At 38.8% G+C, this 24286-nt stretch overlaps 10 protein-coding genes across 10 annotated transcripts; 2 read left to right on the top strand and 8 right to left on the bottom strand.

The window, feature by feature from the left end:
• Positions 1–747: 747 nt before the first annotated feature.
• GCK72_014842 (uncharacterized protein) lies at positions 748–3101 on the bottom strand (the record flags this gene model as incomplete). Its single annotated transcript, XM_003108664.2, has 10 exons — positions 748–856; positions 904–1123; positions 1167–1403; positions 1451–1554; positions 1707–1789; positions 1841–2067; positions 2115–2315; positions 2360–2462; positions 2729–2887; positions 2946–3101. The coding sequence occupies 10 exons, from the start codon at positions 3099–3101 to the stop codon at positions 748–750; spliced, it is 1599 nt and encodes a 532-aa protein (XP_003108712.2).
• Positions 3102–3618: 517 nt separating this feature from the next.
• On the bottom strand, positions 3619–4840 carry GCK72_014841 (uncharacterized protein; the record flags this gene model as incomplete). The annotated part of the gene is made up of 5 exons (XM_053730493.1): positions 3619–3797; positions 3843–3983; positions 4446–4558; positions 4607–4737; positions 4787–4840. The coding sequence occupies 5 exons, from the start codon at positions 4838–4840 to the stop codon at positions 3619–3621; spliced, it is 618 nt and encodes a 205-aa protein (XP_053585265.1).
• Positions 4841–5326: 486 nt separating this feature from the next.
• GCK72_014840 (uncharacterized protein) lies at positions 5327–5702 on the bottom strand (the record flags this gene model as incomplete). The annotated part of the gene is made up of 3 exons (XM_003108466.1): positions 5327–5444; positions 5495–5616; positions 5673–5702. The coding sequence occupies 3 exons, from the start codon at positions 5700–5702 to the stop codon at positions 5327–5329; spliced, it is 270 nt and encodes an 89-aa protein (XP_003108514.1).
• Positions 5703–6209: 507 nt separating this feature from the next.
• GCK72_014839 (uncharacterized protein) lies at positions 6210–8078 on the bottom strand (the record flags this gene model as incomplete). Its single annotated transcript, XM_053730492.1, has 8 exons — positions 6210–6476; positions 6525–6656; positions 6708–6965; positions 7011–7315; positions 7367–7506; positions 7553–7664; positions 7710–7892; positions 7940–8078. 8 exons carry the CDS (start codon positions 8076–8078, stop codon positions 6210–6212), a joined length of 1536 nt encoding a protein of 511 aa, XP_053585264.1.
• Positions 8079–8339: 261 nt separating this feature from the next.
• On the bottom strand, positions 8340–9556 carry GCK72_014838 (uncharacterized protein; the record flags this gene model as incomplete). Its single annotated transcript, XM_053730491.1, has 7 exons — positions 8340–8462; positions 8512–8708; positions 8754–8939; positions 8999–9222; positions 9267–9334; positions 9383–9444; positions 9487–9556. 7 exons carry the CDS (start codon positions 9554–9556, stop codon positions 8340–8342), a joined length of 930 nt encoding a protein of 309 aa, XP_053585263.1.
• A 723-nt stretch (positions 9557–10279) lies between these two features.
• GCK72_014837 (uncharacterized protein) lies at positions 10280–13709 on the top strand (the record flags this gene model as incomplete). The annotated part of the gene is made up of 8 exons (XM_053730490.1): positions 10280–10524; positions 10572–11667; positions 11714–12066; positions 12114–12301; positions 12347–13017; positions 13062–13279; positions 13323–13524; positions 13569–13709. 8 exons carry the CDS (start codon positions 10280–10282, stop codon positions 13707–13709), a joined length of 3114 nt encoding a protein of 1037 aa, XP_053585262.1.
• A 702-nt stretch (positions 13710–14411) lies between these two features.
• GCK72_014836 (uncharacterized protein) lies at positions 14412–15886 on the bottom strand (the record flags this gene model as incomplete). The annotated part of the gene is made up of 4 exons (XM_003108545.2): positions 14412–14711; positions 14756–14898; positions 14948–15568; positions 15616–15886. 4 exons carry the CDS (start codon positions 15884–15886, stop codon positions 14412–14414), a joined length of 1335 nt encoding a protein of 444 aa, XP_003108593.2.
• Positions 15887–16296: 410 nt separating this feature from the next.
• Positions 16297–18331, bottom strand: GCK72_014835 (uncharacterized protein; the record flags this gene model as incomplete). The annotated part of the gene is made up of 7 exons (XM_003108453.2): positions 16297–16512; positions 16561–16836; positions 16886–17125; positions 17170–17289; positions 17364–17540; positions 17772–17955; positions 18180–18331. The coding sequence occupies 7 exons, from the start codon at positions 18329–18331 to the stop codon at positions 16297–16299; spliced, it is 1365 nt and encodes a 454-aa protein (XP_003108501.1).
• A 2906-nt stretch (positions 18332–21237) lies between these two features.
• Positions 21238–22698, top strand: GCK72_014834 (uncharacterized protein; the record flags this gene model as incomplete). The annotated part of the gene is made up of 2 exons (XM_003108719.2): positions 21238–21771; positions 22204–22698. The coding sequence occupies 2 exons, from the start codon at positions 21238–21240 to the stop codon at positions 22696–22698; spliced, it is 1029 nt and encodes a 342-aa protein (XP_003108767.2).
• A 406-nt stretch (positions 22699–23104) lies between these two features.
• Positions 23105–23992, bottom strand: GCK72_014833 (uncharacterized protein; the record flags this gene model as incomplete). Its single annotated transcript, XM_003108714.2, has 2 exons — positions 23105–23529; positions 23887–23992. The coding sequence occupies 2 exons, from the start codon at positions 23990–23992 to the stop codon at positions 23105–23107; spliced, it is 531 nt and encodes a 176-aa protein (XP_003108762.2).
• Positions 23993–24286: the final 294 nt, after the last annotated feature.

The following is a 24286-nucleotide window of genomic DNA, read 5'->3' as shown; positions in this document are numbered from 1 at the left end:
CGCGTTCTCTCTTACCTAATTCTAGCAAGAAAGCACTGAGATCGTAGAGAAACTCAGTCAGGTTCTGATCGTTTGGCTGGCGAACGCACTCTTCTATTTCATACAAATCTCGAATTTCCAAACATTGTTCAGTGATTCGAGTTGCAAATTCAACTGTTATCCCATCTGACATTTCTGGAAAGTTGGATAAGTAATAAAAATGAATAGCCAGACGGGAGGAGAACGTGTTCCACGGAGTAAACAACGAATGAGTTTACACTAATCGAGTTGGCGAGTGGCACTCGGAGATAATAGATTGGTGGAGAAAGATGTAGAGTGGTGACATCTTGCGAAATTCTCGATTTTTTTCTGGCAAATCGATTGAATTTGAAAGAAAAAGAGCAAAGAAATATTGGAAAGTTTGTTGAAAATAATCTCTCTCAGAATTGTCCACGTGAAATACACAAATGTTTACATAGAGCGCGCTTGCGCAGACAACTTCTAGGCCATAAAACCAAATTAAGCCGAATTCTGAAACTCTGATATGATCTGCAGATGTGAATACCACTGCAAATTTTTGCTAGGTTTCGTATTTAATACAATTTCCAATGAATTTATTTCTTCATCAGAGAATCAAACAATATTGGCAAGTGGAAAAGGACCCTAGGCGTGTGAGCTTCACAGAAGTCACTTAAACAATTAATTACAGATATGAAAGTAAGGGAACAGGTGAAGACAGAGTGAGCTATACACATATATGAACATATACTAATGCTTGATCATGAACTTCCACAAATCTTCAACGTGATTGGCAAACCCAATTGAGAAGATAATTGCAGAGATTGCAGGAAGAACCATAGCTGGAGTGGTTTTAGATCTGAAAGAGAACCATAATATTAGCTAGCGAGAGGTTTTCAGAAATACCTCCAAATAGAGAAGAAGACTGAGATCACAAGTGAAGCAAAAACTGCCGCAAACGTAATAGCGAAAAGATTTGAATCGTACATAGAGCTGTACTTGAGAACAACATTTAGAAAGATTCCAGGGACCATGATGTCGAGAGCTGCCAAGCTTTGCTTGTTTCCTTTCGTATCACGAGGCACAAGAATCATCAGAGGAGCACGATTCTCCTTTGTGACCGTACCTAAATAATCATTTTCAGACATTATTATTCTAGTTAAACTCACTCAGTAGGTCAATAACATAGAAGAAGAAGAGATCGAAAAGAGACATTCCGATAACAAAAATTACCGCAGTCTCGTAGCTAACAGCTTGAATTCGAGAACAAACAACGTAGATTGAAGCAAATGCAAGAATATCATTAGAGATCCAATTTCCACAGCATTCATGATAAAGGCCAAACGACAGCGATACGAGGAGTGATGCATACATCATTGATTCCTCATGGTAGTAGAAGTAAAATGCTGGAATATGTAACATTGGAAATGAGCGGTGTTGTTGGAACACATACACATATGCTGACTGAATGATTCCAGAAGAATGATATGAATACATGCTACTGCGGCCCAGATTGGAACATGGACGGCGAAGAGTTCAGCGATGATGTCAAGAAGGCTGAAATTGGAACTCCATGCCTAACACGAAGGTTTCTTTGTTCAACTCATCAACTTTTTTGCACGTATTTTTTCAAAATTACTTTGTTTACACTGACTGAAGTGAATGTACTTTTTGTTTTCAGTCACGTGTGTTCTTAACTATTTACTCACTCTAGCTGAATGTAAACTCTCGGTCCATCGTCACTTCTTGGCAACAGACTCAGTGCACTCAGTGAATATGAAAACAGATCGACCTGAAAATATTAAACATAGTGAATTCTTGAACGAATAATTCCTTTACTCACATCTCCCAATTTCTTATAAATATCGCATTTTTCTGCAGCAGAACCCTCGTCTCCGCAAGACCAAACCATTTGGTTTTTGTCCGGTGATCCGCTGAACGATGATTTTCTGCTTGACCTTTGACTGGCAGATACCCAATTGCTAGATGATCCTCGATGAGTTGCGAGCATGTCATGTGTGCTTTTTGAGTTGGTGCGACTGCGAACCTCAGGAGTTACTGACATAGATTCTGAACATTGTAATGATTAGATAACGCATTTGGAGTCTATTGAATACCTGGCGGAATGATTATTTTATTTCCGTCTTCTGCACTTTCCACAATAAATCTGGACGTCAGTTTTCTCGGAGGAGGTGTATCTGTGTTTATCTCATCGTCTTCAACATGTTTTGGTGCAATATCTTCTTCCTCTTCCATTCGTTTTCTGTGACTGCGTACTGTATTTTCAATATCAGCTTCTTCGATATCCGAAAGCAGCCCTGAAAACTGTAATCTTCGAAATTGCATTTTTTAAATGTCTAACTTCGAATTCTTTGCTGTTGTTCTGCTTGTTCATCTCCCAATGAAACGGATGCTCGACGACTGATTTCGCGAGAAACTTTTCGAGAATTGAAGGAAGAAGATGCCTGAAACAACAAATAATCACGTAACAGAATCAATCAATCAAATCACATCACTGAGATATTTCCGCTGAACTGGTTGATTTTGATTATCAGACACTAAATGGAAGGGAATTGCCCCGACACATTCTGTGATTTATCATTGGCGAACAAAACCTCGTGGTAAACGAAAATAAAGGAAAATGGGAGACTGGACTTTGGCATTCCTATTTTGATAAATATTGTTTGAATCATAGAAGAACATAATCACTAAACGGTTTCTGGATGCATACCTTCAACTCTTTTTCAGCCTCTCTTGCGATTTCTCGATCTCTTTCGATATCTGAACTTCTTTTGGTCCCTAAATACACAAAGTACAAAACGATTGAACACACAAACGGAAGGATCATTGCAGGAACTTTATCCATAAATATTACAGTAGTTGAGTCGAGCTGAAATGAAATTAAAATGCTTAAAGTTTCAGAAAAATAATAGGTTGATTAAGATTACCTCAAAGAAATAGACGGTTGATGCTCGTCGACATGAATGATATAGAACTATCCATGAAAGAATCAAGATGCTAGTCGAGGCGGCGATCTTGGCCACGTCGTCGCGCATCGCACTTGGTTTCTCGGAATCCTGAGCATTTTTTGGTTTAGAACACATTTCTTTTTAGTCGCGTGCTAACTGTGAAACGAAACAAAAACAAGAGTGAAAAGAGACACAGAGAAATCAAACGATGAGTAGGACCGTACTTTATAAAGACCTGTTTTTTTCTTTGCCATGCGAGAGAAAAACGTGCGTGGTCGGCGGTCGGCTGAAGGCAAAAAAAGAGAGAAAGAGAATGTGTGCGAAAATCAATCCTCTGCTGGCCGTTGACCAACATTTTTTAAAGAGCACCACAAACACGTGGTGCTCGTTCTTCCGGCAGTTGTTTACTCTTTGAAAGATACTTTCGTAATCGCTTCCAATCAGAAAATGAGAACGACAAGTAGGTTTCCCTGGATGTCCCTCTTCTTATGCTTTCTTAAAACGAATTTCTTCCAGCAACAGTTTATCAAATTGGGAGATGATTTACAGAGAGAATGGTTAAAGGAAAATAATGAGAGTTAAAAACTGACAGACCAATGAATGATAAAACTTGGTAAACAAAACAGAACAATTAAATTATTGAGTGAAAACCTTATTTATCATTGATTCGAGATTCTTCAAGGGAATTTGAGTTGCAAATGACGTTGCGGAACGAATTGTGCAGATTCGAAAATCTAGTTGCGTGGAGAAGCAGAACGACTGCGAGAACGGCTTCGTGAGCGAGAGCGGCTCTTCGATCTCGAACGATCACGTTCTTGTGGAGAGCGAGATCTGAAAGCAAAAACGTAATTAAATATTGAAAATGGCAATCGTTACCTTGTACGAGATCGTTCTCTCTCACGACTGCGATCGCGGCTTCTGTCACGGCTACGATCCCTGCTGCGATCACGACTACGATCACGTCCACGATCACGAGAACGCGATCTGGAGCGTCCACGGTCTCCACGATATGGCGATCTAGAAAAGAAATTATTAGAAACATATATGAGATTCACTGTCATTGAGCCCCAAGTTCCGGCCGGAAGGTGTCAGCAAGCAAAAAATGTTCAGCTAAAATTTTCTTACTGAATAAGAAGATTCAGCCGACGGAGTCATGATGAGACGAGGAAGTCGGAAGTTCGATTCAGGTACTACTGCGGCGAAGATTTAGCTGATGAAACGCGGCTGATACAATTCACTGGCGAAGATTTTGGGAGAAGAAAAGGGCGCGGAGTGGTGTGGAAGAGAAGAAGATGTCGTGAAGACAGAAGACGGAGAGGAGTGGAAGAGAGTGAAGTTTGGGATGGCAGGTGGGGATGCGGACGAGCGGAGTCCGCTAAAATTTGAAATTTTGTCCACGGCTCAACTACGTCAAAAAAGGGTCTTGTAACTGATGATTGATCCAAATCTCAATTTATAAAATTGTAACTAACCTGTCACGTCCTCCTCCTCGGCCACCGCCGTAACCACCTCCATAACCACCGCCACGGCCGCCACCACCACGACGTTGTCCGGTTGAAAGTTCGACACGAGCTCGTACTCCGCAGATTCTCCTGCAATTAACACAATTTTACAAAATATCTTTTACTCTTCAAACTCACGATCCATCGAGTGCTCGAACCGCATCTTCTGCGTCACGAACGTCATCGTACTCGACGAAAGCAAATCCTGGAGGACGGCGAGCTACCCAAACCTTACGAATTCTTCCGAATCGATCGAAGATTTCTTCGAGCTGAAAATTTTTAAATGTTATTGTCATTATGATAAAATCGATAAATTACCTCTTGTGATGTAGCATCACTCGGGAGTCCACCAACGTAGACTTTGGCGTCCATCCTAAAAATGTAAAATTTCTTGAGTAGGAAAAAGCATATAAAAGATGGGAAGTCAAATCGATAAGAAAAAGGTGAGCGCGAAAATGGGTAGAAAAGTAAAATATCCAATGGAATACTGCGCTGAGAGAGCACTGAGAGCGCGAAAAGAATTCGTTTAGACGCGACGCAATGCAGTGTGCGTTGCGTACTCGGGTACGGTCACACTCGTTTCCGCTGTGTCCTGCATGCGTTTTCGCGTCGAGACCTTCCCCCCGCGAGTTTGAAATCTAATTTTTCATCTGTCGTGCATTATTGAATATCGATATCGATCTTAAAATCTGCTAAATAATTAATCCTTGAAACAAAAAATGTTATCATTGAAAAAAAAACTGTGATGCTTCAGAAAAGTATCGATTAACAAAACGTAATCTGTAAGATTCAGTTTTAAAAAGCAGGGAAAAGTTATAGATTCATCAAGCATTTATTATCAGTCCCGCTGGAAAAAAATTATTTGCTCAGGCATAGGAAACATAAACAAGCCATAAGACCAGCTAAGCAACACATATCTCCTCCTCCGCCATGTCCTTCATTTCGATGATGATGATGGTGATGGCAATCATCAACTCTGGAAAAGAAAAGAACGAAAATTGATTTTTTATTAAATGCAATGCTCACATGACTGTTTGAGGTTGCTGATAATATACTGCATATGCTGGTTGAACACCTTGTCCAATGGGCACTCCTGGTTGAACTGTGTAAACTGATCCTGGAGGAGGTGGTGGATATGGATTATATGCCTACAAAAGTAACTATCTTTACATCACTTTCACATAAAACATTATTCTCGACTCACTTGGTTATATGGTGGCGGTGGTGCGGCCATTGTCAAATACTGAAAAAGGTGATAAGAAACGAAGTGAAGTGAGTTTATAAAATACTTCTTCTAATGTTTGCCTATTGCTGATTCACTTCAAAGAGTGACGCAAGTTTTCAATTCCAAAAAAGACACAGAACGAATCATACTTATTTTTTAGTCATTTGAAATAATGATAAAGATTTAAGGTGTGAACGGTCTAATAGTCATTCAGAAAGTCCGGTTCGCAATCATTTGAGGTCTACAGTAACCCTTAGTTATTTACTATAGGGTACAGTAACTCTATAGTAAATCCCTAATTTCGGCCCGATTTTTGACAAGTCTGAATCAAAAAATCAGATTGAATATTTCCCTTCTTTTCAAACTGTATTATGTTTTGTTATTTCTTTTTGTTTATTGCATTTAATTCACTACATAGAATAACATTCCTCTTCTGTATTCATAGAGAACACGAACGAATCACATTTATTAATCACATGAAATAATGATAAAGATTTTTAAGCGAGTGCGAACTGCCTACACATTCAGGAAGTCCGGTTTGGAATCTGTTCGCAAGTAGTGATACTTTTTGTACATCGAGTCAGCTTGGAGTTGTCGATAGAGAACGGCAGCAAGAACGAAGACAAGAATGACCAAAAGAGAAAAGAAGTTGGATATTTGTTGGGTCGATTGTATAATTTCCAATTCTTGTTCTAAACCGATTCCAAAATCCAAATCTCTCGTATGATACAGCATAGCTCCAAGAGCCCATTGCATTTCCTCTCCTGCGATTTTCAAGACACTCTGAAAATTGAGAGAATAGAAAGTCTGATGCTGAAAGAAACTCGGTACTTTAAACAAATGATTAGTCTTATCCACATTGAATCCCTCATGCAATACAGTAGTCACCCAAGCGGCCTTGAAACAATTCGTAGCAAGTCGTTCGAAATCTGCATTTGGAAATTCATGTTTTTTGAATCCTTCCTGTAAAATTCAACATAAAAATCTGATAGTATATTGAAATCAGAACTGAACCTGAATATCATTCCAATCTTTCTTACAATACTTTCGAACTTCATCCGTAAATTTCTCATAATGATAATCTCCTTGAGCACCGAAGTTGCTTGTAGTATAAAAGTATTCAGAGAATCCGTACAAATCAACATTCGAAAGATTTACAGCTGGAGCTATCACATTATGAAGGAAACATGCAGGTTTAGTGCATGAAGGAAGAGTCTTATCTCCGATGAGAGTTGAAACTTGAGCAAGACATGTATCCCATTCTCCGGTTCCCTGAAAAACGGTTTATATTACATAAATTTCTGGTCTAAAACTAACATTCACTGATATCTCTCCAATAAGTTTATTCAAGCCTTTCGGAGAACAAGAATCTTCAAAATGATTGGATTGTACTAGTGAAGTTTCGTACTTTTTCAATCCTTCATTTGCTCCGTAACCGAGGAAAGTAGTTGAATAGATACTGTACTTATAGTCAGTAACTTGATCACTTCTTCCCAGATTAATTTCATAGACATTTCCGCCAGTATAAACTTCTTCTTTTGGTATTTCGAATGCTATTTGGACACTTGCTCCGCCCATATCTATCATACCAACCTTCGGCTCATTTTCTTTATCAAAGCGTCCTAAAACCAATTCTAATCTTAATCTTCAAACGATTTAACACATTTTCTTACCAAGAATATAATTGACTGCTATCCAACTATAAATTCCTTCCCATGCACCGTCAATGACGCGAATATTCGAATCGGTAACTTTTAAATTAGTAACTCTTTTTAGTCCAGTTTGTAAGTTTTCAATTATTGCAATTTTCTGCCTGAAATGAAATAGAGTGAATATTCAATGAACAATTTGAACCTCACTCTTCTGGAATTAATCTCATCCCAGCAGTTGCAAAAATCATAAGGTCAGTTTCAGCGAGTTGATGAGCTGGAATGTGTTCTTCGGCGAACCGAAGCAAAGGGGTTAGGTATTCTGGAAAAAATAAATGTTTTCTTATTTTCTGGCCGGATTTGTTACCTATAACTTGCTCTGGTTTATCTCCAAACGTACTCAATCCTGGAGTAACTTTTTTCACAACTGGTTCATTCTCATGAATTAAAGTGTCAATGTCCGTTAATCCACCGTTCATTGGTTTCAGAGTGTACACGAACAAACGTGTTCCACTCGACCCAGCGTCACATATCACTCCGTATTTAACATCTGAAAACATTTGAAACTAATTTATTTTAATAATTTCAAAAATAAACCATTTTTTGTTTCCACAATACTCCTTGTCGGTCTTTGATGATTTTCTTGCGAACTTCCAATTGAAGATGGTAAAATAGTTAAAATAAGGAGAATACAAGTGACTGTGAGCAGGATGCCGTACACATTTAAAGTGCGCATCAGCCACCTGTAAGCTGTTTTCAAAATAGATTGGCAGGATCGATCGAATGGATCAGACTGGATTGTTATCGCAAATCGTCATCTCATGCCGATTTGCGAATGAGAGCGAAAGCGAAGAAATAGTGACGGATGTGGTTTACTCCTGAATTTAAAGTTACATGAAGACAAAATACTTCTCACAAGCAATTAATTTATCAGTTAAGATTATAATCAGGAATATTAATGAAAAGAGATTCAAATAAATAGTACACGAATTTTGACTTAGTAAAACGAAGAGATGTACGGCATTGGCTCGTCGTGTTTTCCAGGTCGACGTAATTTCGAACCGGTGCTTGGTTCCTTCATTGACTTGATATTCATCTTGGCGGATCGTTGTCGACGGACCTGAATTAGTTTTCGGATGTTAGTGTTCTCGCTGTTATGCGAAACTTACAGTAGATGGGCCTCCTTCATCGGGATCACAGCTTGGAGCTACGACAGGTGTAGATGGCTTTTTGAACCGCGGAGTTGCAGCTTTCCGAGAGGCCGGTTTCGATGGTCCTCCCGGAGTTGCCGAAGGAGCGATTAACATTGGAGCACGCCGCACAACAGTAGAAACTACAGAAACTTCTTCGCCGGATAGGACTTCTTCTACAAAAAACACATTAATTATATTCATCATCATATTAGAACAACCTTGTAAACTTGGAAATAGTTGGCTTCTCCTTCCTTTCGGACCACTTTGTTTAGTTCGGGGTGTTCCGTTTTCAAGGTTTTGAACAAACGAAGTAGTTGCAGATGAAATTGTGATGTCGTCCTCTCCATATACGTTTTCATCATCGTAATTATCCACTGAAGATTGTCTAACTGGTGACTCTTCGACTGAAATTTTATCAAAATAATTTCAAAAAACTTTTGAATATTTTTTGTTTTAAACTCACCTCTTTCTAAATTAACTTCCATTCTTGGTGCTCGACGTGTTATCAAATCACTCGGTTCTGGCTCCATGTCTTTAAAAATTCCATTCAATTCTAATCCAGTTTGTTGGATGGTTTGGAAAAGCCTTTTGTGCAGAACTGCTGCGTGAGCCAGACGACTCTTCACTCTTTGCTCAACAATTAATTCAATCTTTCGGTCTAATGATGCATCGATCAACTCTTGATTTCTGGAAAAAAAGGTATATTCAGTTATTCAAAACAAGATATTCACTTTTCTCGTAATGCCACATTCTCGTTTCGGAGCTTTTCAACAGTTTTTGTGCATTGTGTGAGTTGATTCTGCAATAGAAAACATTTTTCTTTACATGCTTACAAACAAAGACCTACCTTCAATAAAATATATTTTTTTACAAGTGACTCGTTGGAACTTTTGAAATTTTCAGTTGTTTCTGAAATTACAGGTGTTTTTTACATAGAGATTGAGAACAAACCTTCTTTTGAAGTTGACTTTTTACTCTGTCTGACAGCTCCAAATACTGATTGAGCCGTTTTTGCATCCATTGCGTTCAGACCGCACGAAGCAATGCGACGTGGGAAATGGATATGAAAAACTCAGTAGTTCCCTCTGTTTTCCGCGAATGGTCGCTGCTTGATAGGACGACGACTCTGAAACCCATATGTAAGAACAGAAGTAAGATTTAATATTCCAAGGAATCAAAAGAATGACACAGTTATTTAAATCATCAAGATGATTAAAGAAAAAGTGCTTGATGACGGTTTTCAGGAGAAAGATGAATTCAAGTACGCTTAATTAATTGTTCTTCAAATAAATGTTTTGATCTATAAGTTGATCTATTGATAGCAAAATTCAACGCTGGATTTACCGGGAAAATGATCCGACATCGTCGTTTTGCCGTCATTTCCCTTTTTCTTCCTTCTATTAAGTGTGACGTCTCGCTTTTCGACGGTGTTTACGGTCTTTTTCGGCGCGAAGCGTAATAATTTAAATTCACAGAATTGTTATAATGTTTTCTAGTTGATAAATATTTCGTGAAAGATACAATTTTATAAAATAAGGGGAAAGACCAAAGACTATCACTACTGTAGAATTTAAAGGAACATGTATTTTTCTTAAAGGGTCTCTCAACGAAAACCGTTTTTTTTTAATTCAGTGAATTTTCTTATTTTTCCTAAATTGCATTCAATTTTCATATAATCGACTAATTTTTATAATATTATGGCTGATATTTTGGATATAAGTTTTAAAAATGTGTCAATTTACAGATGTCATACATCAAAACTTTCGGCCGAGTCAGGCCGTCGGCGAAAGGGACAACTACGTCGGCGCTCGTCTCAACCGACAAGACAGTGAAGGTCGAGACGGAGAATGGTCAGAAGACGTATGAGCTGCACAGAATCTTCAAGCATGATTCAACACAAGAAGAAGTGTTTCAATGTGTGTCGAAGAAGATTGTGGAAGACAGTGTTGATGGATTCAATGGGACCGTTTTTGCATATGGGCAGACTGGGTAATTTCATATTTCGGGTTTTAGAATTTTTAATTGTACATTTTCAGATCCGGAAAGACCCACACGATGCTGGGACCGTGCAACTCGTGGTCTGATCCCGATCAAAAAGGCTTGATTCCTCGATCAATCGAATATCTCTTCGAACTTTTGGATGCCAAAGCTCGAGACTGTCAGAAATTCACATTCTCCGTCGATGTTGAATTTGTCGAGTTGTACAATGAAGATATTTTTGATTTGTTGAATGCCAAGAACAAAGTTCAGTTGAGAGATTTGGGAGAAAGGATTCAGCTGGATGGAGCTAAGGTGGAGACTGTGGATAACTCCCTCGACTTGATGCATGTGGTTCAACGAGCTTGGCAAGCGAGAAGTGTCGGAGTAACGGCAATGAATAATGAATCCTCGAGATCTCATGCTCTTCTTATCATCAAGATCAAAACGAAAGAAGTGACTGGCGAATTCGTCAAGGATCGATTTGCGACGTTGAATCTTGTCGATCTCGCTGGATCGGAACGCCAATCACATACCAAGGCTACAGGAGATCGACTGAAAGAGGCAACAAATATCAACTCTTCTCTCACTGTGCTGGGTCGTTGCATCCGTATTCTCTCGAAACCATCAGGTGTCTCGACATATGTGCCATATCGTGATTCACATCTAACTCATATTCTAAAAAACTCACTTGGAGGAAACTCGAAGACAGCTGTCATAGTCAACATGCATCCTGATAAAGAGTTTCTCGCGGAAAGTTCATCAACTCTTCTGTTCGCCCAGTCGTGTACACTTATCAAGAATGCTGTCCATCGAAACGAAGTGATGACTGGAGATCAAGAAAACAGCTACAAGAAGGCGATCCAGGAGTTGAGACGCCAAGTTGATGAAGCACCCGCGAAAGCACGAGAGGAGTACGCGAAGAAACTGAAGGTTTCAGAAGAGGCTCAGCATCGTCTGATCCTTGAAAATGATTCTCTGAAGAAAGACAACAGCGAATTGCGTGGAAACTATAATTTGGCTCTTCTGAAATACTTGAGTAATAACTGTACTGCTGAAGTTATCGATGAGTTGAAGGTTCTTCTTTCTAGTGCGAATCATAATCAGTCGATTGTGGAGCCGGGTACTCAAGATCTACTTGCGAAGAATACAACGGTTTGTACTTTATTCTTCACATTTCTATATATATTTTTTTATTCAGCTCAAATTGGAACGTGAGGCTAGTGAGAAACGATGCCAACAACTACAACGTGAGCTGGAAGAACTTCGCAGCAAGTATTGTGACAGTCTTGACACTACTCTTCTCCTTCAAACTCCTAACGCTAAAGGACGTCGAAGCAGCTCGAGACCAAAGAGAAGGGAAACGCAATACATGCCTTCACCTTCTCGTATGGCAATGCTCAACGAAGAAGAAGACGAAGAGACCGCAGAAATTATAAAGGCCAAGCTAGAGTGCAACGTGCTGTCATTGCGAAACGAGTTAGAGAACGAGAAAGAGAGAGCGTACACGGCGCAGAAAAAATACGACGACATAAAATGTGATCTCAACAGAAAGTAAGTGTTTCCCTGTTTGCAGCCTGTTCTCGAATTGTAACTTTTAGAGAAACTGAGTATGAGAGAGTCATCGTGGAAAAGGATGAAGAGATTTCGGAATTGGAGAACAAGGTTCGAAATAATGGAGAAACTTTGGAAAGACTGCTGCAAACAATGTCTGAAGTGGAGAGGGCCAAAGCTCAACTTGAATCCACCATAAAAGTGAATCAAGATAAACATGAAGCAGAGATGGAAGGTAAGGTTAGCAATAAAAGTTTTGTACATGATGTGAGTTTTTCAGCCATGAGAAATGATTACAAGTCTCAAGTCATCGATCTTGAAGCGCAACTGTCAGAGTCAAAGAATGATTCACAGCGACTTGCTATTACGAAGGAAGAGATCAATGCTAAACTTCAAGAAGAACTCGATTCTTCCACTCGGTCGTACAACAATCTCGAGAACAAGCTGCAAATTCTTTCAGACGAGAACACTTCATTGAAACGAGAGCTTGCGGAAAAATCTGAACTGGCCGCGACAGTCGAAGAGATTTCAAGCGAGAAATCGAAGGAAGCTGTTAGCCTTCAGAAAGAACTCGACAACAAAATGAAAGAGATCTTGCGCATTAAGAAAGATGCGGAAGAGAAGGATAAGACCGTCAAAGATCTTCAGAAAGACATTGCAGTCAACGCGAAAGCAACTGTCCTTCTCCAAGCAGACATCGATGCCAAAACACAGCAAATTTCGGGAATCCAACAGGACCTCGGCGAAGTTGCGAAGAAAAATGCTGCACTTCTCGTTGAGCTGACCACAAAATCCACGCTCATATCTTCTCTCGAGCAAGAAGTCGCTAAGAAAGCCAAAGCTGTCTCCGAATTGGAGAAACAACTCGATCAAAACGTTGATGCCCTCGCTGATTGCAAAACCATCAAACGTCGTTATGAGGAATCACTTGAAAATGAGAAACACTCGAAGGTTGTTCAATCCAGTAGACGTGAGTAACATTGTTTTTTTTACAGAAAGCATACGAAGACCTGAAAAACTCGATGAATGACATCTTCCTAAACCACCAAAAAGATGTCAAACTTGTCAAAGCTAAAAAGGATCAAGAAATCGAATCTATTCAACGTTCTTTAGACTGTACTTCGAAACTCCTGAAAGATCAAGAAAAAAATTACAAGAAGGAGAAAAGTGAACTTCAGCAAAAGTTTGATCAGAAAGTTGGCGAAATGGACAAGTATGTTCGTTTTCAGCTTCAAAAATGTAGTTATTTTTTCCAGGCGATTCAAAGAGATGCATATGGAAAGTCTGAAGACACAAGAGGAAAAGATAAAAAGGGAGAGTATGAACGTGATGGAGTCTACTATGTTGGTGAAAGAAAATAAGATTCGGGAGCTGGAGGAGAGGTGCAATTACTTCGAGAAGCAACACGAAGAAGATACCGAGGCAATCAACTCCAAATTAGGATTAAAGTCGCAAAAGGTGAATAATTCGAATCAAAATGGTGAAACAATTTTCTTTTCCAGATGAGTTACGTCGACAAGATTCGCCGAGAAAAAGCCGACATGGAGAGTACCATTTCGCAACTGCGATCAGAGGTCGCACGGCTCTCGAAGCAAAATCGGGAACCCCCTAGAGTTCTCCGTAGCCGTAACATTCAGCAATGAGCGAGGAGCAACATCTCATTTCGGCATCACATATTTTGAAACTGTAATATAACTAGCCCTATTTTGTTGCATGTGTAGTCCTCAAATATTTCGCTTTAACATTCATATAAAGATTAGACTGTATTGAATTTTACGAGAATTAATGCGGTATAAACCGAACACGATACCAAAGATTGAACCAATCCATCTTCCTTCATGTTTTCGGTTTTGTTCATCATCGTTTGCTGACAATTTTTCGAAGACATGTAGAACGAAGATATAATTCATCATAAGATTAGAAAGAAAAACTCGAAATTGGTTTACAGAATTCCCGAAACTCATTTCCGCATTTTTTACGAACTCATAAATTCAAAGTTTCTGTTATTCATTCGTCGTTATAGATGAACCAACCATCATCCAGTAAAGCATCAACGAGCTCATACCAACCAGAATTAGAAGACTTCAAAAATCACAAATTTGTGGATTGGAGGGATGTAGCAATTGAGGATAGGAAGACGTTTTTCAATAATATTGTCGTTCGTCATGTGCAGGAGAATCACGAAAAAGAAACAAAAGAAAAAGCGAAGCAGTGAACATAATACCTTTGCACTCCTTAATTTTAGCGAAAGAAATTCAATTACTTTTAATTTTGATCAGTTTGTTAATATGTATTTAACAGTTTATTAATATGTACATGAATACTGATATAAAATGATTACAGATTTAAAACTCGTCTTTCCGTTTTGAATTTCTCGAACTGACTTCATCTTTCACTCTTCTTAATTTCCGATTTACACTCGCAATTTTTTCATCAACCTCTAGAAGGGATACTGTCATTTTGGCCACTGTATTCTTATCATTTTGATTTCGACGAATTCCATCTCTCAGCTTCTTCTGTTTTCCTACTAATTGCTTCATTTCAGATTCCAGATCAAGATTTTTCGCGCCAAGAGATTTTGCAGAATAACCAGCCATCTCTTCTTTTTCTTTTCTCACATCAGCAAGTGTTCTCTCCGATTTTTTCTGCAATTTTTAGAGTTTTAATTTTGAAATAAGTCAAAACAAACTTCTAATTTTCTATTGATGAACGCGAAGATGTCTTTTTCTGATTCATCAGAAGTATTCAATTTTTTGATTTTCTTCGTTTTGTGTTTCTCTTTTCCATCGACAACTTTTCGTTTTCTATTCATTACTTCATCGAGTGACGCATCTGAAAATTTGAGAAAATCATAGCGCATTTTTAAAAAAGAAAAACGAACTCTTTGCACAAATCCTCGCTTGAATCGAATGAACAATTCCATCGCTTCGCTTTCCGAGTCCATCTCCAACCTTATATCCCATTTTCATCATTAATTTCATCCCGATTCCTCCTCCTCCATTCCATTTCCCCAACTCTCCAACTGATACATTTCCAAGTGTTTCTTGCTTCAATTCCATCCATGATCCATCTTTTTCTTGTTCTTCAACTTCTCCCAGAGGTACCAAATCCCCACGTTTTGCCGATACTTCACTACCACTCGTCAACAATTTCACAGCCACATTCTGTCCATCGATTGCACTAATTCTTCCCATTTCCCATAAATTTTTTTCACCTTTCACCAATACAAGTCCTTGTTCTACAATTGAAGAATAATCTGGTTCTTGATAATCTTCAATTCGTTCTAATTCAACAGAATATCCATGGCTGAAACGACAATTCTCACTGTATCGACAATTCGAAGAAAGGAAATGAGAGCATGGCTTCATTGCAATGCATGTTGGATGAGAAAACAGAACACGAACACGAGTCGATGATTCGATTTCCATGATGATTGCAGTGTGAAGTGGAAGTGATCGATCGGAAACAAAAGGTACCATGCATCTGGAGCCGAGAATATTGTCTGAAAACGGAAAATCTGGAAACGTGGCAAATGAGATGTACGTTTACCAGGCGAGTTATCGTCGTCATCTCCGTCAGTTTCTTCTTTTCCCATTGATTTTCCATAAGATATTTTTCCTTTTTCATCAACTGCTGCTTCTTCTTTTATCTGTTCACTTGGCCCTGCCTCTTCTTCTTTTTCCTCTTCTAACAAAGCTACAAGTTCTTCTAAATCTGCTTTTGCTTGTTCCAAATCTCTCAGACTCTCTTCATCCGTTTCTATTTCGATCAAGTTTCCTACACGTGTAATTTGACTTTTGAGATCATCGATTTCTGACATCTTAAACGAAAAAGTTGAGAAAATCTCTCCCAAAACTCAAGTAATTTTTAATACTGTTACTACAAATTAAATGATGCTTTTTCCCACATTTGAAAAACAAGAATATATATTGATTTATTAAATACACAGCTAACAGTAGCACTAGTGAAGTAGGAGAGACTACGTGCGTATGAATGTGTTCACAACCTTTACATCTGTACGAGGTTTGAATTGGGAGAAGGGAGAATACGAGAACGACTGGGAACATATAGAAATGGAGATACAAGTTAAAGCATATAAACAGGACGAAACGTGGAAAAAATGTGTATGTGGTACTTAGTGAATGGAAAGGAATGACTAGACAGAAAAAGAGCAACTCCATTGAGATTCGCATGAAATTAATGATGCAGTTATAGTGGAAGTATTAAGAATTACAGTAAACCACTTTTAGATAATTCAGCCTGTAATAGATTGAAAATGTCCATTTGTTCTTGTGGTTCAAGTGTCATAATTTGTTTAATGAGTTTTGAAGCATCCGGTACTCGAATGAAACTATGAATGTAGACCATTACAAAGGTTCCCATGAGAAGTTGACAATCGAATCGATCCATTAATCCTCCGTGTCCAGGAATAACATCACCAAAGTCCTGAATATCAGAAATAAGACATGTTCAAGTATCAGTTGTAGCAATTACCTTGATTTTGAAAGCTCTCTTGAATCCACTTGCAAAAAATCCACCGAATGGTCCCAAAATCGATGCGAAAAGACTTAGAGCAATACTATGGAATACGAATGGGAATAGTTGAATGACAGGTTCTTTGCGAAGAATTTTGAAGAAGAAAGAGAATGGACGTGGAACTGGATAATCTTGAAGTTGGAATGCCAATGGAATCGTGCAGTTGGAGCTGTCAGTTTGATAATGTTGGACTGGGCAGACGAAGAATGGACGGTTGTAGAGAGCGAGAGAGAGCTAGAACGAATTAAGTAATACTCTAGATAAAATGAATTTGAAAACTTACCAGAATTCCAAAGATGACAGTGGAGAACGCTCCTCCGATGAATCCTTCCCATGTCTTTTTCGGTGACAACTTGATAAGTGGCGTCTTTCCCCAAAAGAATCCAAACATGTATGACATGACATCACAACAAATGATCATTGCGACTGGAGCCAGGAACCAGATAAGTCCTTGGAAGATATTTTGAATGATGAAGAATGATTGACTGACAATGAGCAGAAGAGTCAAATGAGTCCAGGCGAACTGAAAATCATTTTTTGAAATCGAGATTTTATGATTATTCTTACCAAAGAGAATTGTCTCATGTAATATCCTTTACGAAGGGAAAGTACGAATGAAACGAATCCGATGCAATAAAGAGCAAACGAAACAAGTCTGTGATAGGCGACAAGGAAGTGCAAGAAGTTCTGAAACATGCAATTCTGAATTGCTATATTATTTATTTTGAATGAATTTCGATTTTGCATTAGATAATTCTTACATCTTTCTTCAGTACAATTCCCCAGTAGTCGATGAGACTTTCACCGAAGAAAAAGTAGTTGCTGGTGAGCAAGAAGTACCAAGATAATGCGCGGAACCATGGGAAATCGTAAAGACGGTAAACGGCAAGTCCGATAGAAATTATTTCTTGGAAACATTTGAATTGGATGAGGAAGACCTGAAAATTCGTAAAACTTGTGAACTTTTAATGAACACAATCAATGCTGAAATTCATAATCTGACTTCTGTTATTGTTGACTTTGATCTTATCAGTAGGCAGGGCGATAACACTTTTGATAAGAGTTTTGCGATTCTCTAGACAAACGAACTATACAGAATGAGGCGTCATGTACTATATTTGAACCATCAATATTACTTAACTGGTTTTAACTTCAATATCTGTACGTACCAAGAACATGAGCCACGTGGCACCTCGGTTTACAATAAAAGTGAATGTGGATATCATGATGATGGAGAAAAGTCCTCGAACCACCCAATTCCTCCATCTGGGTGGTAATGCTTCAAGCATTGAATCGGCGAACTCTCCAAGACTTCCTTTATCTTGTGGGATTGCTTTTGTTAGCCGTTCCATCCTGAACCATTTCTATTTCTAATTTTTATTCATCAAGAATTTTCTATCTCATAATCTGACTAATCACAACAACAAAACAACATTTCAATGACTCACTCGTCGTTGTTCCTTCTCGGGCCCGCATCACTAAAATACGTCAGATGAACAAACGGTTTCATAACCTCTTTTCCAGATATTCGTCATCATTTTTGTTCATTTTCATGTTCTTTGCACCCAAAGACTCACCTATCTTCATCTTGTAGAATAGCATCCATATCACTTTCATCGCTTGTCGGTCGAACATCATCCCGATCCGGTGCTCTTAGGTTAGCTTCCGGTGAATCTGGCACTCGTCGTTGTCGAACTTCTGCATTTTCTGCCGATGGTTGATCTGACATCTGGAACGGAAATTCTTATAATTAAACACTTTGGAAAGAAAAAAAGAGAGAAGAAAAATGAAGTATTACAAGCCAAGACCTGTTAGGGAACACAGAAAAAAGTTTATTTTTTTGAAAACTGTGTTCTGGTGAGAAAAAAGGGAAAGGAGTAGGCCAAATAGAGAGGCAGAGTAAAAGAAGGACGAGGCCCCGTGCGAGTAACACGAGGGGTAAACAAGACCAATGGAATTTTAAGAGGCGTAAGAGATATGTAGTATGAAATAGTGGCGTCGGGTGAGAAACGCAGGCATCTAGACGGAGCGACGACAGCCTGATTTGATCGTGCGCACATCGTCGCGCTCCAACATGAGATGGCACTAATGTTTTTATTCAGAAAATGTTTCTGAAAGAGTTGTGGAGATTTTGACGAGTTTGGGGTAATTTTTGAGAAGAAAATCTGATATTTTGAGGTTAATACTCATTTAAATAATTATTGTTATATCGAAAAATACTTTTTGCGATTGAATACGTACATTTAGTTTTGTTTTTCCAAAAATTAACAAAAAAAAGTAGTAAAATGTGACATCATCCGCATGCGCCTTCAAATAAGGTTACGGTAGGAAGAAAGGTTTCACAACGAATACAGTACTTCGATATTCATTTTTTCGGATTTTGGATTTTAAGCTAATCCAAATATCACTGATATGTTCTTGAAAACTCAAGAATCAAAAGGGGCAAAATCATTTTCAGCAGCAAATGTTGGTTTTATTTTTTTTTGAAAGCGATAAGACCTCGTGCCAACAAACGATCAAGTAAACACATAAAATGACTCGAATGTTTGAAATGACCTCGACGTTTACATTGAAAAAACGAAATGTGTGGGAGGAAACAGAAACATAAACAGCTGTTTCTTCTGAATCGAAAAGCTCAAAGATATCTTCAAAACTAAAAAAAGAGGGCACAAACTGGTCGTCGGCGATCAAAAAGTGATGTAGTCTTGTGTATATACTGCGCATATATTTACACAATCATTCAAGGGAGAGATTCAGAGAGAAGACGAAGCTAATCGGAAGAAGATCGATGCGTGAGCCCACGGCGAAAAACTGAGAAACATTGGTTGGTTGCCAATGGGAATATGGCACGCAATGACTAGTAAGCACGGCTAAAAGCCAAAGGAATTGCACGAAAAAGGAGACTAATGAAAAAATTGATGAAGGAAAAGAAGGAAAGAAGGAGAGAATGCTTGACTGCTCACCGACAATTACGACGGATAGATTGTGACTTGACTGCTTCTTCTGCTGAAAAAAAACTGGGAGAAAGGGCGGGAATCAGGACTACGAAGAAGGGAAAATGTGGGGGCAGAGAAAAGATTCTAGAAAAAGTGGTGCATAGAATATTGGAAAAGTGGAATGAGAAGAGAACAGTTAATGCAAGATGTATTTTCTGTTAGATGATTTACTGTAGTTTGCAGAATATGACTCGAAGGGAAAGATCAAAATCAAAATTAATGGTTCAATAAACGGAAATCCGTCGTTCGGAATCACAACACCTATCCTAGAATCTACAAGAACCCAACTTTCAAAACCCCAGATACTTCTCTCAATCACTTTCAGTCTTTTTTCCTGAAGTGCCTTCTTCAGAATATTTGGCCCCATTAGGAAGAGAAGCTCTCAGAAATTCATGCATGCACTTTAGAAAAGTCTAGCAAATCCATCAGGTGACTCTATGCATGAAACGGAAATAGGATAACATGATTCGGTGAACAAATTGGAAACACCTGTTAACCTGACGAACGAAATCCATGTTCTTCTTCTTCTTTTTCTCGTTTTGCGTCTCGTTTCTCGCACTGACTTCTCTCATTTCTCTTCGTCTCTTTCTCCCTTTATCTCACCTTCATCTGCTGTTCCAGAATCGATTCGAAGCTGCTCCGACTCTTCTCTCTTTTTCAAAAAGTCTGCGTCTCTATCGGCTCCAGCTCCATCCTCTTCCTCTCTGGTCCCTCAACACTATTTCTCTTCACTTTTCTGTCAATAGTTCGTCGTATCCCCCACTCGCATTTTCCCTTGTCTAATGTCCATTTTCCCTTGGTTTTGAAGAAGAGAGAGAGACCCTCTTCACTCACTTTATACAACCTCTTTTTCACTTAGACTACTCTATTTCTTTCTTTGTTTCAGATTTTGTTTCTCTTCATATTTTTCTAGTTTCAGATATGCCAAAAGTAATAGAAAAGGAGAGACATCGAGATAACCGAGAAAGAGAAAAGAGAAAAAGACGAAGAAGAGATGACAGCTTTGATGATTACGAAGAAGAAGGAGGAATATCAGGTGAGAGAAAAAAGAATAAGACAAGACTGAGAGGAATAGACACAGAAATAATGGAAAATTAGACTAAATTAGTTTAAGGATTCAAAGTTAGTCAATAGAAGTTTCAAATAACCGGATACTTTCAGATCTATAGATATTGTAGATTAGTTCTAGTGCTTCCTTATTGTAGTGGACAGTTTTAGTTTTTCTAGATTCCCCTAGATTGATAAGACCTTTGAGGACGCGGCGTCCTGAAAATGGAAACTAAGTTTGCATACATTAGTTGTACCATTCATTCCAATAAGTTGCCACTAACAAGAAAAGAAGCTCTGGTGTGTTTTTCATTTCCTACAAAATATTAAGATGCATGAATAACTTATGGCTCCGTGAAGCACTCTCAAACTTAACGGTTTCTAACTGATTGCTGGAAAACGAGTCTCCTTATTGGTCACTACCGTAATTTTCCATTCTCCTATTTTTTAGAAGTTGTAACTAGTTTCCATATAAGTATGGATGTAACACGGTTTTTGAGTAACCAAATCCATATCTCGTCAACCAAACTCTTCCCTAATTTCAGGATGGAAGCTCGGCCTAATAGTTGGAGTGATTGTCGTCTGTTTCGCTATGCTCTATCCAACCCTTTTCCATCCAATGCTCATGGGTTTTCTCGGTCGTTCCTCAACCCCATCTCCGTCAATAAACCAGCAACGTCCACCAATTCATCCAGCAATGGGTGGTGGAGGAGGAGGAGGACAACGCCATCCGGGTGGCCACCCATCTCGTCCTGATGTTCATCCAGCAATGAGAATGGCTCAAGCACAAGCAGAAGGACAATCAGGTGGATCAAAAGGAATGTTTACTTGGATGTTGCCTATTTATACAATTGGAGTTGTTCTTTTCTTGTTATATACTCTCTTCAAATCAAAGGGAAAGAAAACAAAAAGAAAGAGGAGAAATAACTATTTCGATTCTGAAGAAGATGAGGATGATGATGAATCTGAAACAGAGACAAAGTACGGTGGAAAGTTTGGAAAGAAGAAGTTGAAGGGACTACAAGAAAGATTGAGACAGACGGAAGATGCTATGTCGAAGATTTTGGAACAGTTGGAGTCGGTTCAAGCAGGTGCGAATCCTGTTGACTTGGATGCAGCTGATAAGGTGAGGATGCTCTCTTCGATGATTCGGAAGAACGGGTTAAAGATGAAATAGGTGAAAAGGTCAGCCTAGAGTCTAAAAGTTTAAAAATTTTCATAAAAGAGCAAGAGTTTCGAATTACCTCCCCAGCCACCGAAAAAGAAAGAGTATCCCAACTCTGACTTGCCGACTAGGGATTTCCTCGCAAATAGGTTGAATATGAATTATTAAGTATGAGAGTTGTGATATTGAAAAGCTTTAAAACTATCAACTTTAAAATCACAGATAGTTCTGAAAAGAGTAATTTCATTTTTGAGAAAAAAAAACATCCTGGCTGCACCAATGCGTTAAATTTCACTCAAACTTCGAAGCCGAATCTCTCAAAAATTAGAAACTTATTTTCAGTTTTTTTTCTATAAAAATAGTTACTTTTTACACTTGAATTCCTTTTTTCAGTTGGCTGATCAACTAGAAGACGACAAATCAGCAAAAGAAGCAGTCGGTCTCAACGAAACCAACGAGCAATATATCAAGGATTTGGAAGTTGCTCTGAAAGAGTTCCAGTCACTTTCGAAAGCTTATGATAAGGAGAAAATGAAAAAGTTGAAGAAAAGAGGAGACACGTCGTCTGAGGAAGAAGAAGAAGACATAGAAGAGGAGGAGGAGGAGGAAGAAGAAGAAGAAGAATCTGAATTATCAGAAATTGAAGAAGAGGAAGAAGATGTGAAACCAGCGAAGAAAAGAGCTGTGGACAATAAGAAGAAGAAGAGCAAGAAAATTCGACAAAAAAGTACATCGGAAGAGGAAGAAGAAGAAGAAGAGAAAAGAGAAGAAGTAGAAGAAGAGGCTGAAGAAGAAGAAGGAATTGATATTGATTCGGAGATTCAAGCGCAAGCGGAACGAGATAAAAAGAATAAAAATGTTCGAAGAAGGAAGCCAAAAAAGATTTGAACAAACTAGAAAAGACTTGTTTTCCTGTTTCTTCTCCATATATTTCCACGTCATTTTAAATCCAATTTGCCACCGCCCTCCTACCTTAAAACTAAATCTCACCTCTCCAGCGTGTACTTCATACCTTCATTTGAGACGTGGCCTAGGACCTTCCCCGTCGAAATTCTAGGCCACCACTTAAACTCCTGAAATGTTCCATTTTGCTTTCTCACCTCCTACAATTTGTGTCAACTCATTTGCCTTTTCATCTGCTTAATTTCGCTTATTTTATGCAATAAATTAATGTATTCAAGAGTAAGTGAAGAATGATTTTATTTTTCAAAAATACAAAAACAGTTTTGAATTGTCAGTTAGGAGAAGAGGGGATGCTATGAATCAGAAGAACCCGGGAGATTAAATGAAATTATTACATGGCAATGAGGTAGACACAGACGAGAACGAAGAGAGAAGAAATGAATGAAGTGGCGGATGAGACTGGAGTTTCAGAAGATGTTGATGGCTCTTCAGAAGTCGTTGGAGCCTCGGAAGTGGATGGCTGTTCTTCGGCTGAGCTAACAACTGTGGCGGCTTCGATTGGCTTCTCTTCAACTTCTGGTTCTTTTGAGAGGACGGCGGTTTCTTCGGTGGTCTCTTCGATCTTTGGCTCCTCAGCCTTTGGCTCTTCAATCTTTGGCTCATCGGAGCTCATTGGAGCAACAGCGGAGGAGGATTCTGCTGGGATCTCTCCTGATGCTTCCATATGATGCTCATGATGCTCTTCTTCTCCAGAAGCTTCTTCTTCGAATTGAGCTGGAGTGTCGTCTCCTGGGCTTAGCTCTGCGGTGGTTCCATCTAGAAAAGAAGGGAGATTAGAAGATGTTGGAAATGGGTTTGTAAGAAGGTGACGCTGTCACTGTGCCATCGTTTCAGATATGGTTGCAGAGTTCTGATTCCTGCAGATGTTAAAATCAAACTCTCTAGCCAGGATATATACTTTTCTGGCTGATAATTTTCTGTACAGACCTTTGATTCTTCTAACCTAGCAATATTCAAAACTTTACCACTAAATCTGACAACGCGACACAGTCTCAAAGTTAAACATTTTCTGAAAAGCCGATGTCAAGAACCAAATATCCAAACTCTTTCCCAAAATCAAATTCCCAACGTTTCTGTCTAATATCTACATGACTTTACCTTTCTGAAACTCACCAATTGCTTCTGTCTGTGGTTCTGGTGCTCTTTTGACTCTACTTGGAATAGCGAGAGCAGAAACTGCAAGAAGAGCCAGAAGAATCAATGTTTTAGAGCTGCTCATTCTGAAACTCTCTCGTGAAATGAAAAAGAGAAAAGAGTCGAAAAGTCTTCGAATGAGTTATAAAGATATAGACATTAAAATTTCGAAAAGTGTGAAGAGCCAGATGTGAGAAAACAGAACTTCTTTCCTCTCAAAACGACAAAAAACAAAGAAAAAATATTGTCAGCGATCAGAAATGTCGCGCACTGTACAGTGACTGACTGTGCTTGTCAACATATATCAGTTTGATAGAAAAGAAGGACCGCCCTTTAAAAGGCCGACGCAAAAAAAGAAAGAGGGAGAGAGAGGAGAAAA

This window comes from Caenorhabditis remanei, chromosome IV (assembly GCF_010183535.1).
Source record: "Caenorhabditis remanei strain PX506 chromosome IV, whole genome shotgun sequence".
NCBI lineage: Eukaryota > Metazoa > Nematoda > Chromadorea > Rhabditida > Rhabditidae > Caenorhabditis > Caenorhabditis remanei.
Note: the sequence above shows the minus strand (reverse complement) of the source record. Positions and strands in the feature narration are given on the sequence as shown.